The sequence below is a fragment of the Parus major genome, chromosome 4A (assembly GCF_001522545.3).
Source record: "Parus major isolate Abel chromosome 4A, Parus_major1.1, whole genome shotgun sequence".
Taxonomy (NCBI): Eukaryota; Metazoa; Chordata; class Aves; order Passeriformes; family Paridae; genus Parus; species Parus major.
This window is the reverse complement of record NC_031772.1, coordinates 6133001-6149224: the sequence shown is the minus strand read 5'-3', so window position 1 is coordinate 6149224 and position 16224 is coordinate 6133001. Positions and strand designations below refer to the sequence as shown.

General features: G+C 58.2%; 1 protein-coding gene across 6 annotated transcripts in view; it reads left to right on the top strand.

Annotated features, from left to right (window-relative positions):
• The window catches only part of STARD8 (StAR related lipid transfer domain containing 8), a 49052-nt gene extending 37314 nt beyond the window's left edge, over positions 1-11738 (top strand). For 4 of the 6 annotated variants that reach the window (XM_033514004.1, XM_015626481.3, XM_015626483.3 and 1 more), the window contains 13 exons: positions 1930-2001; positions 3291-3372; positions 4440-4503; positions 4790-6150; positions 6910-7083; positions 7513-7672; positions 7934-8132; positions 8249-8459; positions 8618-8732; positions 9030-9245; positions 9458-9675; positions 9823-9999; positions 10111-11738. In XM_033514004.1, coding sequence (XP_033369895.1) covers positions 1930-2001; positions 3291-3372; positions 4440-4503; positions 4790-6150; positions 6910-7083; positions 7513-7672; positions 7934-8132; positions 8249-8459; positions 8618-8732; positions 9030-9245; positions 9458-9675; positions 9823-9999; positions 10111-10228 — 3167 coding nt within the window. In that variant the 3' untranslated portion in view covers positions 10229-11738. Of the gene's footprint in view, positions 1-243; positions 450-1929; positions 2002-3290; positions 3373-4439; positions 4504-4789; positions 6151-6909; positions 7084-7512; positions 7673-7933; positions 8133-8248; positions 8460-8617; positions 8733-9029; positions 9246-9457; positions 9676-9822; positions 10000-10110 lie in introns of those variants that run through there. The other 2 variants (XM_015626480.3, XM_015626484.2) reach the window with 2 other exon arrangements.
• The last annotated feature ends 4486 nt before the right edge of the window (positions 11739-16224 follow it).

Here is a 16224-nt window from a genome sequence, read left to right as displayed (position 1 = left end):
CAAAGCCCCCCCTGCTCTAGGGGGCTTCTCCCTGTTTGAGGGGCTCCAGGGGATGCAGGACTTGGCACAGCAGGCAGAGCCTGGACCTGGTTCCTGGAGAGGAGAGGTGGAGGTTTGGGGCCCTGGCCCCCTGCCAGCCCGTGTGTGTGGGAGGCGGAGGAGGGAAGGAAATGTCGTGCTCTGACTCCGCATTTCCACCACGAGGATGGGTGGCTGAGCCCAGTCCTGCACAGAGCATCCTGCTGCAGCCCTGGGCTGTTCCCAGCCTGCTGGGGTGGCCGTGGTCACGCTGGGTGTCACCAGGCTCCAGCGTGGCCCCGGCTGTGCCCAGCCATGCTCTGGTACCAGCTGAGCCCCGCTGTGGGCAGGGGTGAGCTCAGCCACGGCCGTGCCCCTGCTGCCCTCCGCCAGACCCATTCCTGGGGCAGGATCCACGGCACAGGTGGGAGGTTGGTGCTTTTGCTCATGGCTGGGGGCACACGGAGCTGCAGTCGCTGGCTGGGATTGACCCCATGGAATTTCCATTGGGAGTGAAGGGGTGGAGGAGTCGGGCAGGAGCGGGAACTGGCAGGGGCTGTGGGAAATGCCTGTCCCTGGGTCCTGCCCGCTCCAGGAGTGTGGGATGGATCTGCTTCCAGAGGTGGCGTGGCCAAAGAGCATTCCTGGGACCACCAGCCTTGGTGTCCTCCTGCTGGACAGATGCAGCCATGGGGTGCCCTCCCCACGGGGTGCTGGGTTCTTTGGGAGGGATGTGGTGCTCCACATGGACCAGCTGACCCAGGATTGCTCCAGGGTTGAGTTCCTCACTGGGATTGCTGGGTCTGAGCCCTTTTGGGGGCAGGAGGGGTCAGCCCTGGGTTTTGGCAGGACTCATGGCACAGCTAATGACAGCTGTGAGGTCTGGACCAAGATCCAGATGCTCATTCTGAAACTTTCTTACCAAAACTTGCCAAGTATTTGGGTCAGGAGTTTTGGCTTGGTCCTGTCCTGAACTGAGCTGCTTATTTGGAGCTTTTATTTTTTTCACTGAGTTTAAGTTTGGAATTGGGAATGCAAACTGTAGCCAGAGCTCTGGCCCGAGGCAGTGGGTGGATGAGGATGGAATCAGGGTATTCCAGTGCTGGGTGGGTCTGGCCTCGGCCCACTCAGTGCCGGGTGGTGCCTCTGGGAGGGGCAGACCAGAGCCTGAGGCTGCCAAGGCATTTTCTACCCTTGAGGTCAAATGTTGTCGCCCTCAGCAGTAGAAATGTCATCAGGCCGATGGGTGCTGACACTTGGCAATGACTTGCTGTGGCTGCGGGAGCTCTGGGCTGTTTTCCCTCAAGTTCTCTAAACAGGAATTTCCCAGGAAATCCTGCTGGCTGCTGAATGGGCTCATCTGGGTGATGGCTGATCCCTGTGTGAGGGGTGGGAACCAGCTGGGCGAGGGGTGAAGAACCCCCACCAGGGATTTGGTGGCCACTGGGATGAACACCAGCTTGAAGGAAGAGGTGGGGAGGGCTGGGTGGTGGGGAGGAAGGGCTCCTTTGGCAGCCTTTGCTCGGGGATGTTTGCAGAAGTGATCAGCCCTGAGCTTTGACGAGCTCTGAACTCATGATTACAAAGAAAGATCTTCCTCTCTTGCCTGGCCAAGAATTGTGTTTGGTTTGATGGGTTCAGAAACAAAAAGTTTCATCAGAAGGTTAAAGCAGTGTCTTGTGGCTCTGTCATTTAGGTGGCATCACTGTCATCTCCTGCTCTTTGCCTGGTGCTGGCAGAGCTGCAGCTGAGCTGTGTCTGCCCAGGACCCCCACTGGCTCTGCAGGGTGCATCTCCTCTTCTCTGTGCAGAACGTGGGCTTGGTGTCAGGGCTCTGGGGGGGTGGGCTGCGTTCTCAGGGTGCTGCTGCTGCTGCTGGGATGCTCAGGCTGCTTCTTTGCTTTCTTACAGAAATCGAAGCCAAGAAAGCGTGTGACTGGCTCCGGGCAGCAGGATTCCCCCAGTATGCCCAGCTGTACGAAGGTGAGAGCTGCCTCCTGCCTCTGACCCTGCTCTGTACCTGCTCAGAGCCTGTATCTCATCTGGATTCCAAGGGGGGCTGCAGGGACAGCACCCACAGCTCCAGGGAGAGGAGGGGACAGAGGGGGTTGCTCACTGATTATGTGATTGTGTGTAACACTTTGAGCTCTTGGTCATGGCCTGGAGAACCAGCCAGTTAACTTCCCTGCATTCCTGAACTTTTCCCCTTCAGGCAGGGCTCTGAGGAATCCTGGGGCGGCAGCTTTGGCCACGGGCAGCCAGGCTTTGGAGAGCCATCAGATCTGATGAGGTTCAGGGAATGTTTGCCGTGGGTGGGAGCATAGGGGCAGCCAGTGTAGGTAATGTGGACAGCGAGCATGTTCTCCCTCCTTCCGTCCCTCCCCACTCCCACAACCCCTGCCCTACTCCAGCCTGCCCTGCCTGGAGCAAACGACATCCCTGTGCCTCCCTGGGCACGGGGCACGGGCATTGCCTGGCTGGAATTCCTACTGCCAGCTCCTGTGCCAGGCGCCCAGGGTGGCTGTGGCGGTGGCTCTTGCCTTGGGCTCAGCTGTGTTTGGGATCCATGGTGGGATCCTGGTCCCAGCTGGTGCGAGGAGTGGCGGCTGCAGCCGGCCCCGTCTGGCTGGACAATAGCGGGAAGCGCGGCTCTGGTGGCCGCAGCCATGGCCATTGTTCTGCCGGGCACTTCCCCCGTCCCCTGCAGCACAAGCTCCCCAGTGATGGCTTTATGAGCAGCTTGTTTGCTGCCAGTGCCTATTTTGGGGGGCAGGCCCCACGTGCAAGGACAGGCTGGGTTCCTGCTGGGACACCCAGCCCCAGGTGCTGGCCCCAGACAGTGCTCACAGCTGGGCAGCGAGGAGCGGTGCTGGTGCTGGAGTCTCTGAATGAACCAACCCTTCTCCAGCCTCTGTCCACAGACCTCCCCACATCCTCCAAGGGTTTCCCTCTGTTTCCCTTCCCGTGCTGATCACGCTCCATGGCTTCATGGACAGATGGATTGAGACCCTTGGGGCTGAAGGTCCAGGTCCCACATGCATGATCCCAGGAGAGCTGTCTCCGAGTGCACAGGGCTGAGCAGGAAACTGAATGGAAGCCCTTGGGCACCTTATCACCCTCACCTAATGTACCTGGGAACCTGGGCATGCACCACCTCCAGGTCATCTCCATCCACTTGGGTTTTTCCTCCTTTTCCCATGCCTGCTGCTGCCCTTTATCCCTGATGGAGCAGCTGGCTTGGGATCTGCCACTGATGTCACTTCCCTCCCCAGAGTCGTCATTCCCTCTTGACATCAGTGCTGTGAAGAAGGACCACAGCTTCCTGGACCAGGATTCCCTCAAATCCCTGTGCAGGTAATGCTCCCTTGCCCCCCTGCACATGGATTCAGCACAGGGATGTGCCACAGACAAGGGCAGCAGCCCAGGCTGATGGGGTGGTGGGCTCAGGGGGCTGCTTGATGGGGTGATGGGCTCAGGGGGTACCTGATGGGGTGATGGGCTTAGCAGGGTGTCTGCCTTTCACCTTGGCTGGGCTCAGAGCCTGCTCCAGCACTGTCACTCCCTCTGCAGTGAAAACTCAGCTGTTCACATCAGGGAGCATTGCTGGTGGTGGGTGGTTCCAGGGAAACAACAGGTGTTTATGCTCCATGTGATGCTGGTCCCAGTACCAGGCAGCACAGCCCAGCTGTGCATTTCCACCGGGGCACGGCGCTGCTGCAGCTGCAGGTTTGGAGCTGCCAGCAGGGGTGTGCAGGGAGCAGCGTGTGGGGGACTCGGGCAGAGCAAGGCAGAGCTGGCAGGCAGAGCAGGACAGTGACCGGATGGTCGGTCTGCGTGGGCCATGTGTCACTCGGTGCTGCGGGTGACTCAGCCCTGCCTTGGCTCTCGGGACGCGTCATCACACCCGTGTCCCTGCGCTGGCTCCACGCTGTCCCTCCCACCCAGAACAGAGAAGAGGCAGGAAGGGTCTGTTTGCTGTTTGTTTCCCAGCAGAGAGGCTGCTGTGCTGGGCAGGAGGGGATCCCTGTGCCATTTCCTGGGTGCAGTGAGGCAGGAGGTGATGGGAGGTCCCTCCCTCTCTCAGCTTTCAGCTCCTTTAGTCATTCCCTGTCTGGGGCACAGGAGCTTCTGAGGTGATTTTGCTTTAATAGCCTGGAGCAGACCACCCCTGCCCACTTGTGGAACCGGTGGCCACAGCAGCTGGCATGGGCATGGCCTGGCTTTGGCTACCATCTGCTGGCATTGTCCCCTTGTCAGCTGGGTGTTCCTGTGACCGTGGGGCCACAGCAGCAGGTGGCAGGTGACCAGCACAGCCAAGGCTCTAAGGCAGGGAAAGCAAAAGAAGCCAAAGCCATCCCTGTGACCGCAGCAGGGCTGGGACAGGGGCTGGGGCCAGGGTAAAGCCTCCCTGTTTCTTGCAGGAGGCTGATGACCCTGAACACTTGTGCCTCCATGAAGCTGGATGTTCACTTTCAGCGTAAACAGGTAAGTCCTGGATGCTCGAGGCAGGTGAGGGGCTGAGGGGTGCAGGGGATCATGTGCACGATGGTGGGTCAGTGTCTTGGTGAGCTCTGGGACTGCCCTGGGCACAGAGTGGCTCCTGGAGGCCTCCACTGCCAAAGGGGTCCTGAGCTGGTTTAAGGGGGTGAACACACTGCTGCCCTCCCCAGCTGGGGCCGTGCTGGTGGCTGTGCCCCTCTGAGGTGGGGGGATGTGCTGACCCTCCTCGGCTCCAACCGACTGATCATCCCCTGCTCTCAACCGCCCACAGAATGAAGACTCCGAGGAGGAAGACCTGTGTGCCATCAGCAACCGGTGGGCCTTCCAGAGGGACAGCAAGAGGTGGTCACGGGTGGGCTCTGCCGATGTCCTATCCCAGGGCTCGGAGGCCCCGAGCTGCGCCATGTGCCCGGTGTCCAGCCGTGAGAGCGTCCTCACGGACCTCAGCACCAACCCCGAGGCCACGTCCCTGCACAGCACGGGCAGCGTGGGCAGCGTGGGTGGCACGGGCGGCACGCTGGGCACTGCGGCCGTGCCATGTGAGCCCCCGTCCCCCCTGCGTGGCACTGCCAACGCCTCCAGCTGCAGCCAGAGCGAGGGTTCTGCGCCGGAGCAGCCCTCGGGCCAGGGAGAGGGCTCTAAGGAGAAGCTGAAGAAGCGACGCTCTCGCAGCTTCCTGAAGCGGATTGAGTCCCTGCGGAGGAAGGACAAGGAGAAAGCCAGCCCAGACAGGAGGCTGGCTCCACGCAGCAGCGCCACTCTCCCACCGGGATGGGGCTCTCTGAAGAGCAATGGGGACCTTGCAGCCACCAGGACCAACTCCTCTAAAAAAGGGATACCTGCCTCTTTCCACAGCAAAAAACACTTCTTCTCAGTATCATACAGGACTAACCGCCTGCTCGACCCTGGGGACACCAAGGGGAGCTCTGACCCCAAACGCAGCGGAGTCTACCTGGAGGATTACAACACGGCCACCGCCACCGGTGGTGCCTGGGCTGCTGCCGAGTGCCAGCGCCGGGCTCGCCATGGTGATTGCCTGGTCTATATCCCCTGTGACCACAAGCCCGGCACCTTCCCCAAATCCCTCTCCATCGAGAGCTTGTGTCCCCTGGCCGGCAGCTCGCTGACCCACTGGAACGCAGGGAGCACGGCTGTGGGGCTGGGAGGGGGCGGCAGCAGCAGCAGCATGGAGGGCTCGTCCTCCCCGAGGGGCTTTGCCCGCCGGCGCCGCGGCTCCTGCAGCTCCCTGGGCAGCCGTGTCAGCATCTACGACAACGTGCCGGAGTTCGGCAGCAGCGAGGATTTCTGCAAGGACGGGGAGGTCACCTACGAGAACCTCGACGACATCCTGCAGCACGTTTGGGGGCTGCAGCAGAAAGTGGAGCTCTGGTGTAAAGCCGTCTTCCCTGGCCTGGATGGGGAGGAAGGGGGCGAGGAAGAGGAGGATGAGGAGGAGTCGGACTCGGGAGGGGAACCCTCCAACCTGCATTTCGAAGAACAGTCCATGTCGGATGTTGGCACCTCTGCCAGTGACTTTGATAGCACTGGGAACTCCCTCAATGAAGCTGAAGAGATGGAGACGCGGGAGCGCCGGGATTCGGGGGTAGGAGCATCACTCACAAGACCCTGCAGGTATCACAGAATTCCGAGGTGGTTTGGGTAGAAAGGGACCATAGAGACAGTCTCGTTCCAACCGGACACTTTCTCTTCGCTCCAAGCTCCATCCAGCCTGGCCATGTGCGCTCCCAGGGACGGGGCTGCTGCAGCAGGGAGGGGTGCCCAGCCCATGTGTCTGGGGAGCAGCGCCCGATCCCGTTCCCGGGGGTGCGGATGCCCGTGTCCCCGGGGGGCTGGATGCCCGTGTTCCCGGGGGTGCTGGATGCCCGTGTTCCCGGGGGTGCTGGATGCCCGTGTTCCCGGGGGGGCTGGATGCCCGTGTTCCCGGGGGGCTGGATGCCCGTGTTCCGGGAGGGGGGGCTGGATGCCCGTGTTCCCGGAGGGCTGGATGCCCGTGTTCCCGGGGGGCAGAGGAGGGAGGGCATCGCTGCTGGAGCCGCACAGTGCGGGACCGGAGCGCAGCGCGGGCCGCTGGTGCGCTCTGGTGGCCGCAGGACACCACTGCCAGCACTGCCACTGCTGCCGGCCCTGCCTGCCTGCACAGACCCCTGATTAAAGGGGTTTTCATTAATGGCAAGGTTAAACGCAAGGGGCACGTGCCTCCCCTGTGCCAGTATTCCCTGGGGCTCTCCCCAGGACAGCTAGGGCTGTTGCCGAGTTCTGTGGCTTTTCTCAGCCAGTTCTGCTGGTGCCAGAGGGTGATGTGTCACTAACCATGAAGGAGTGGAGAGCAGAGAGGGTTTCCTTAGCTGGGAATATCCCGTGTGTCCCCAGAAAGCTGCGTTGGCACAGCTTCCAGAACTCCCACCGGCCCAGCCTGAACTCAGCCTCGCTGGAGATCAACCGCCAGTCATCGGCACAGCTCAACCTGCTCCAGAAGTGCTCCCTGCTCCGGCTCACAGCCATCATGGAGAAATACTCTGTGCCCCACAAACAGGCCTGGACGTGGTGAGCTGGGGCAAGGGGGGCCAGGATGGAGCCCACAGGCTGCAGCTCGTTCTGTGCCCCCAGCCTGGGGCAGCTTTGGGTTGTGGAGGGGGAAAAGCTAAACCAAGGGCTGTCTGCTCTGGCAAGTGTGAGCCAGAGCTGAGCCCCAGGCTCCTGGCATCATCTCCCACTGTGGGAGCTGCGGGTGTTTGTGGGGCATTGAAAGTGCTGCAGAAACATTAGAGAGTGGGACTTTTCATAGCCAAGTATCAAAATATTTAGCTTAATAAAAGGTGCTGCCATTCCTGCTGGGAAGCTGCCTTGCTTGTATTCCAAATACTGCAGAAATGTGTGTCTGTGTGTGTTCCAGCAGTTCCACACTGCTGTCTGTGTGACGGGGTGCTGAGGGCACTGATCATTGCACTGACGTCTCTCTGTCCCACTCTGCAGGACTGTCCCCAAGTTCATGAAGAGGAGTAAAGTCCCTGACTACAGGGACAAGATGGTTTTTGGGGTGCCACCCATCGTCAACGTGCAGCGGACGGGGCAGCCCCTGCCCCAGAGCATCCAGCAGGCCATGCGCTACTTGCGCAGCCAGTGCCTGGACCAGGTGAGGCCGCGGCTGCTGGGCAGCACCACTGGGATTTGAGGAAAGAAAAAGCTTTAGGGGTCCTGTTGTTCACCTCTTGTGGCCTGTGCTGAAGTAGGAGGATGGGATTTTCTGTGGGGGCCCAGCAGCATCCCCTTGGCCATCCCTCGCTGTGTCTCCTGTGGGTTCAGGGATGATCCCCGTGGGGAGGGAGTGTCTTTGCCTGTCCCACAGGTGCCCGCCCAGGCCGGTGCCCGCTCACCCCCTGCTCTGCCCCGGCAGGTTGGCATTTTCCGCAAGTCCGGGGTGAAGTCCCGGATCCAGGCGCTCCGGCACATGAACGAGACCAGCCCCGACAACGTCAACTACTCGGGGCAGTCAGCATACGACGTGGCCGACCTGCTGAAGCAGTACTTCCGTGACCTGCCCGAGCCCATCTTCACCAGCAAGCTGACCGACACCTTCCTGCAGATCTACCAGTGTAAGGGCCGGGCTGGGGCAGCCTGGGCTCTTGGGGAGGAGGAGTCCCTCTGTTTGGATGGAGGGGGTGGGTGGTGGCTGTGGGGTCGCCCTGCTGACGCTGCCCCGTGCCCGCAGTCGTGTCCAAGGAGCAGCGGCTGCAGGCGGTGCAGGCTGCCATCATCCTCATGCCGGACGAGAACCGGGAGGTGCTGCAGACCCTGCTCTACTTCCTGAGCGACATCGCCTCGGCTGAGGAGAACCAGATGACGGCTGGGAACCTGGCTGTGTGCCTGGCCCCCTCCATCTTCCACCTCAACGTGTCCAAGAAGGAAAGCACATCGCCCAGGTGAGGGCTGGCTGAGCCCCAGGTCCCCAGTGCTCCTTCCCTGCCTGCTGTGGGAGGGGGCCAGCAGGGAATGGTGAGACATGGGGGGCTGTTGGCTCCTCTCTGTGACACAAATGAGAGCCATGGGGGTCTAGAGGTGCCCACCTGATCCCCCACAGGGCCATGCACAAGAGGGGCACCATGGGGAAGCCGGACCAGAAGGACCTCAATGAGAACATGGCCGCGACGCAGGGGCTCTCCCACATGATCACTGACTGCAAGAAGCTCTTCCAGGTGGGTGGCAGTGGTGTCCCAGCCCAGCACTGCCCATGGGAGGTGTGACCTTGCCAGCAGGTGCTGGTCCTGGGGCGGGCTGAGGGCACCCTTCCCTCTGTGGGACAGCAGCCACCAGCCATTCACCCTGGAGCCAAGCCCAGCTATGTCCTGGGGCAGGAGGTGGTGCAGGCTGTATGTCCATCCTCCCCACTCCGTAGGGAATGAGTTACAGTTGTCTGTCTGTCCAGGACCACTCACAAAGTCCCCGCAGGATCTCTCTGCCTTACTGGACATCTGTGTGCTTTTGGCTTGCAGGTCTCCCACGAAATCTTGCTGCAGCTGAGCAGCTCCTATATGGCTGCAGACTCTTATCCGCACCCCCTGGCTGACTTGGTGTGCCAGGGGGAGAGCAAGGATTTACACTCCTACTTTGAGCAGAGTGTCCAGAACCTGCTCAAAGAGTCATCAGAGAAATTCAAGGGGTGGCTGAGCACGCCAGGGCCTCTGAACACGGAGCTGTCCTGCAAAAAGGTAAATGCCACTGGGTGGAGGGGCTTGAGAACAGGGAAATGTGCATGGGTTGAAGTCTCCAGTAGCCAGAGCAGGTCCCACCCCATCTGTTGCTACCCAGCAGATGGGACTGTGCTGCTCTGTGGCAGTGGGAGCCATCAGCAAAGCTGCTCAGGGGTTAGCACTGGGGGTCCCGTGGGACAGTCTGTGTGACCCTCACCTCGTGCCCTCAGGTTGGGGATGGGCACCCTCTGCGCCTGTGGAAGGTCTCCACGGACGTTGAGGCCCCTCCCGCCACGGTGCTGCACCGGGTGCTGCGGGAGCGTCACCTGTGGGACGAGGACCTGCTGCAGAGCAGGGTGGTGGAGGCGCTGGACAAGGACATGGAGGTGTACCACTACGTGACGGACAGCATGGCCCCACACCCGCGCAGGGACTGCATGGTGCTCCGGTGAGGGCGGCGGGACCCGCAGCGGGTTTGGGCTCAGTTTGGCTCTTCCCCTCTGCTCCAGCCCCATCTCCTCCTTCCTGGGCCACGGGGGATCCCGCACTGGCCCATCCCGCTGCGGGCCCCGTGGTGACTCGTGCTCGGTCGCAGGCGCTGGCGCACGGACCTGCCGCGGGGAGCCTGCCTGCTCAGCTCGCTCTCGGTGGAGCACGACAAGGTGCCGGTGGAGGGAGGTGTCAAGGCCATCGTGCTGACATCCCAGTACCTCATCGAGCCCAGCGCCATGGGCCGCTCCAGGGTGACCCACATCTGCAGGGCTGACCTCAGGTAACGGGTCCCTCCGGATGGGGAGGGGATGGAGCAGCAGGATGTGCTGCTCCTTGATATTGCCAGTGTCTCTCCTGCCCACTCACCCCTCCTGACTCTTCCCTTCTCCAGGGGCCGGTCTCCCGAGTGGTATAACAGGGTCTTTGGCCACCTCTGTGCCATGGAGCTGGTGAGGATCCGAGACTCTTTCCCAGCCCTGAGTCCCAACGGCCCCGAGACAAAGATTTGAGGCACCAGGAAGATGCTCTGTCCTTTCAGACTTGGACTTGCCAGTGGATCCGGACTGGGGCTCTCAGAAGGAAGCACGGTGTGGTGCAGTGCCCGTGGAGGGGAGACAGAGGCACATATTTATAAATGTCCTTTCACCCCGGGCTGGGCAGTCCTGTGCCACGGCCCGGGTGCTGCGGGGCAGGGTGGCCACAGAGGGGAAGCCGTGGTGTCCCACAGGAGAGGCAGGGGAGCGGAGGGGAAGAGTGGCCATGGGACGACCCCTAATGCAGCCTGTGGCAGGAGCTGGAGCCCCCCACACAAGCCAGGAGCAACAGCAGGGGTGAAGGAGCTTGGAGTGAGGCTGGAGGAGCGAGCGGGGAAAACGGGGCCGTGTCCGCAGGTCGCAGCGCGGGGTCGGGAAGTGGAGGGAGGGCAGCGAGGAGGGGATTGTGTGTGTGGTGTCACCCAGTGGGGACAGCCAGGGAGTCACTGTGCTAGTGGAAGAGGCAGCTGTTCTGGGAGGAGGGGGCTGCACGTAGATACATAGGTACAGCTCAAGTGCCAACCTGTCAAGGGGCAGATGGAATCTGTTGCAGCATTGGTGCTGAATTCATGGAAGAAGCAGCCCTGTACTCCTGTGCCTTGCTCTTTCTTGGCTAAAAGCCCTCTCTCTGCACTGGGTGTCACTGGGAGGAGGGGTGGATGGACCACGTTCCAAGCCATCCCTGAACCAGCTAACCCGTTATTTGTGTGGGGCAGGACATTGCTGGAGCCCCGGAGCAGCTGTGCCCGAGTGGGAAGGGACAATGCCTGAAAGAGGCATCGAGGTGGGGACAGACTCCCCAGACCAGCTCCCCCTTTGTGCTGCCCTCAGTGTTGAAGGCTGTACCCAGAGGGAGCAGGGATGACAGGAGGGGCAGCTGTTTGGGATTCACCCCTCTTTGGGCAGCTACACGTGGCTCGTGTCCACCTGCTCCCTGCAGAGACATCCGTTCCCCTTTCCACCCTTCCTTCCCTTCATGAAGGACCTGTTCATGACACCAGAGCTGTCAGCACCCAGAAGATGACCTGGTTTCTCCATTGAGGCAGGGACCCAAATTCCCAGACGTCGTTCCAACTGGAAGGCAACACGACCCATGAGCTGGGGACCCCCAGTGTCAGTTTGGCCATAATTGTCTGTCTGTCTTTTGGTAAAAAAAAAAGCACAAATCAGCCTCTAGTCTGTGTTTTTATATATATATGTATTTTATATATATATATATAAAAATATAACTAACATGTGGGGGAGTGAAATTTCTCCTGATATTTTTTTTAAAGTGTTTCTTTTTTTCTATCTATAAATACTTGTACAGGTGGAATATTAATATATAACTCTGGTGGCAGAGCTCAGCACCAGGTGATGCTCACTTAGAGCCGGGTATTTTGTATTTAAGGGACTTTTGTTTTGTATCATATGAAACTGCAGCAGTTGTTTGACTTGGATTGGGGCTGCTCTTCCCATCTGTGCAATTAATAAAGTACTAACAAGATCTGCTGGCTGATGAGGAAACCTGTGCTCAGGGCTTCTCCAGCACTGGAACAGCCCAGTGCTGAGCAATGTGTGGCCTTGGGGCAGCCCCTGCATGGGTGAGGAGACTCAAACCCAGCATTTCCCACATCCAGCTGTGCTCCAGGGCCTGGCCAGGGTTTGGGGCTCTCCTGGCATTGCCACCTGCAGCAGGGAGAGCGCCTTGAGGAGGAAGATGAGCGTCCAGCTTCGGTGATGGCGATGAAGAGGAACCACATTGTGCTCTTGAATTCCCTGGAGCAGACACCTCTCGCTGCTGTTTTGGAAGTAGTGATGGGAATGGGGTGGAACATGCTGGAGTAGATGAAGATGATGGTGATGAAGGCTGCAAGATTAAAGCCTGGAGAGGAAAAAATCGCTCTCTCAGCTTGGTTAAAGTGTGGGATTGGCAGCAGCAGGACTGCTCTGGCTTTTAGCACACTGGGGCAGCCCTGGCTCATCCCACATCCACCCATGGCCAGGGCTCCAGCACTGGGATGGAGGGTGTACCCTCTCCATCCTGGGGTGGAGGCCAAGCTGGCAGCTCATCTTCCAGGGCCCCAGCAGGGTGGCAGCACTCCACTGATGGAGGGGTGTGTGAGCTCTCAGGGTCCCCACCCCCACAGAGAACCCTGTCCTGCCCCACATCGTCCCTATCCACTGGTCCCAAGTCCCCAGTGGATTGAAGAAAGAGGTTCCCCAGCCCTCTGCATGATTCTGTGCAGACAGTAAATAACACCCCAAAGCCTCTGCAAAGCTGGCTGGAGCCATCCCAGCCATGCTCCCAAATCCACCTCTGCTCAACACCATCAGCTGATCAGTCCAAGAGTGTTTTCCTCCAACCCCTGCTTTGCAGACACTTTAAAATCAATTTCTTATTGAAATCCTCCAAGTTTCATTAACAGATTTATGTTTTTTCCATGCACATTGTTACAGATTAATCTTTTAAAACCTTATAAAAGCCAATTCCTGTAACTTAGCAAACCCCTGCACTGGGAGATGATTGCAGAGCAGCAATGCCAGGCTCAGTTTGGCTTAATTAGAGATAAAAGGAGAGAAAATCATTCCTTATTAGCCAGTCAGGTAGAAGCTGTACTGTATTTAGAGTGCAAACAGCCCAATTACAGGGAGGAACATGCACAGTTGTCTTTCATTACAGGTACTTGAAAATGTGTATCTGGGGAAAATTAATGATTCTCTCCTTCCAAAGAGAAGCTGCAGCCATCCCAGCTGGCTGTGAGGCCCATCCCTGGCACAGGAGTGATGCTTGCCCAGCCTGACCATTTGCCCATCCCTGGGATCCTTGGGCTGTTGCCTCAGCCCTGCAGAAGGATCTTTAAAGGCATTGCTCAGCCACAGCTCTCAGTGCACAGGTAGCACCTGGCCGGTGGAGTCTGCCTGCCCCCACCCCGTGTGCACCTTCACAAATGCACCTCACTCTGTACCACCCCTGTGCCAGGACAGGGCCCCCCTGCCACTCTGCAACTTCTTCATGTGCAGAATGTTCCCCTTGCCCTACCTCAGCCCCAGCCAGGAGCGACCCTCTTCTCCCAGGGGATTTAAGCAGTATCTTCATGCTGGGGGGCTTCCAGTAGGCTGGAGTAACTTTCTCAGGGGATGGAGTGAGCTGGTTTCTCTTCCCACACTCGGATTGGGCTTTCAACCCCTGGCAGTAGCTCAGCACCACAGCCACTCACTCCCACCACCCCCCATGTGTGCCTGAGAATGGGAAAGAAAAGGGAAACTTTGTGGGTTGAGATAAGAACAGCTTAGCAATTAATACAAAATATGATTATAATGCTAATGAAGAGAGAGAAATAAAAAGCAGGAGAAACAAGTGATGCCCAGTGCAATCACCCACCCCCTGCTGTCACAGCATCTTTACACTCTGGTTGTATTTCTCAACATGAGCTTTGTTAGTGGTCCAAGAATTTCCCACCCTTTGGCAGCAGTCCTTGTCCAGCTCCTGGGATTGCATCTCCTCCCAAGCCTGGGGTAATGTAGGGGTGTGTTGGACACCTCCCCACAAAGGTTCAGCCTCTGGGCTGTGCAGCCCAGCAAATGTTACAGACCCCGAGGGGCTCAGGAAGGCTTGTGCAACCTCATGGCAGAGATTTATATCCCGGGATTTCGAAGGTGTGACCTCCATGGCAGAGCTCTGCAGTCATGTCCCAGGCATGGCCACACAGACCCCTTCCCACTGGGGTAATGTGGTGTTTGAGCAAACCAAGCCAGCTTTTCCTTTTGATTTGTTTGCCACTGGGATGATCCCTCAGTTCTCACTCAGGCCTGGCTTCCCTGGAGCTTTTCCCCCCCTCTCTGGATGAAGACAACTCCACCTGCCCAGCCTGGCAGTCACACAAGCAGGCACTCTGATTTCAGCATTGCTCAGAACAGACATTGGCCATGGACATGATGGGAATTCAGGCATCCTCACTGACTGACTCCACTGACAGAGATTTGGGACAAAACCATGCATTTTTGCATAAAAGAATGGCCAGCTGGCACCTTGACAGACACAGCTCTTCTTGGGATCAGACACGCAGCTTGGGGAAGGGCCTGCCATGTGTCCTGTGGGATGGTGAGTGGTCCCAGCAGGAATCCTGAGGGATCAGCCCACTTCAGAACACAGATTATCCATCTGCAGCTGCCATGAAGCACCTCATTGGGCTCTGCATTCCTTTTCTGTTCTCAGCTGTAGGAGAAGATCCTTCAGGCAGAACAGAGATGGAAGTGGGCAAATGGAAGATAACACTGCTTTAACTGGGACTTTGAAAGTTAAAAAAGGAACCCAGGCAGAATCATGGTGGAAACATTGGACAAATCTGACCAGATCCTGTAGGTAAGTGAGGTCAGACAGTCCTCGTGGCAAGGGGTGCTGAAAGAAGCAGGAGACCAAATCTTGGAAGCAGGGATGGTTTAGTGGTACAGCTACAAACCAGGATGGAAGGATACTTGGGCAAGGTGCTCAGAGGACGATGCTCCAGCTCTCCTTTTAGTGACAGTCACTGTGTCAGCCCTGTGGCTTTCAACTGGAATGAGGATGCCCTGCAAATCCCTTGCTGTGGTTGCAGAGGTCTGCAGGGGATCCTGATCCTCGCCCCGCTGCTCCATCCTCAGATCACCTGGCTGCTGCAGCCAGAGCTGGGGCAGGACTGAGGCACTCCCAGGGCACATCATGGTAACAAGGTGATCCTGCCCCCAAGTGCAACTCATTCTTACAACATCCTGTTTCTGCTAGGGGCTATGAGAGGTTTTCTAGGGCAGGAACACTTCACATCATCTGCTGAAGCTGTGTGTGCTGTGGGACAGCTGGCAGGCGAGCTGCCCTGGCCCTGCCCTGCTCTCGCTGTTCCCTCAGTGCCTCTAGAAAAGGCAGTTCCACCGTGGGTGCTCTCCCAAAGGTGCTGCTGCCTCTGCAGCCCAGCCAGGAGCTGGTGGCATTTCATGTTTCTTCCCAAATTATCCCAAATCCCAAAAAAAAGGATTTTTAATGTGTCTCATCAAACCCGTTTGTCATCCAGTGGGAGTTTATCACACTTGTTAATTTATCAATATAACAAAAACACCCCCTACCGAACAAAACCCACCCCAAAGCGAGTGTCACAATCTCTGGTTCCAACTGAGATATCTCCATGAAGCACAACCCCTCCCTGGAAAACCTGCTTGTCCCAGAAACTTCCCCAGCATCCCAACCCCAGATGTAGAAGCAGCATTTGCAGTAATAATCAAACCTTCAGCAAACATCATTAGTAACAACTTGCCAATGAGCAGAAATAATTACAGGTAATTGCTCTATGGACAGCCAGGCAGGGAACACTATTTTCTCCATATTAAACAAGAAAACACAAGTAGGAAAAGAGAAGCACCAAAGGGCAAAAATTGCTGTTTAAGGCTACAGAATAAGGAGAGACACCCGCTCTGACCCTCCACCACCTCCTGCTTGGCTGGCCTTGTGCAGGGGCCTGAAGCCACAGCTCCAGGAGCTTTGGCATTCCCAAGGCTGGGATCTGGAGGCACAGCTGGCTCCATTTGCCTTGTCACTGTGTCCCTGGTGTCCTGACCCAGCAGGACATGGCACCCCTGTGTTCCCCTGTCCCTTGGCTGGGACTCAGACACCCACACAGGCTGCTGTGGAACACCTCGGGAGAGTGACACTGAATTGGTGGCAGCTTAGGGCGCCGTGGGGAGCGGATTATGCAGATGAGGACATCCGCTTTAATGGTATTCCAAGATTTTTAGTCAAATTTAATTACCTTCCTTCTTCCCCCTCTCTGTGCCTGTCCCTGATCAAATTAAAACAAACAACCCCCAGCAGAGTGTTTGTGACAGGAATCGTGTTGGAGACTAATTAAAACCTGACGATTGTCACCGTGACAAGCCTGGCAGCCAGCCGCGACAGGCTGGGGTGGGGAGGGGGCAGGCGGCACAGGGACAGGGACAGGGCAGGTGGCATGGGGACAGGACAG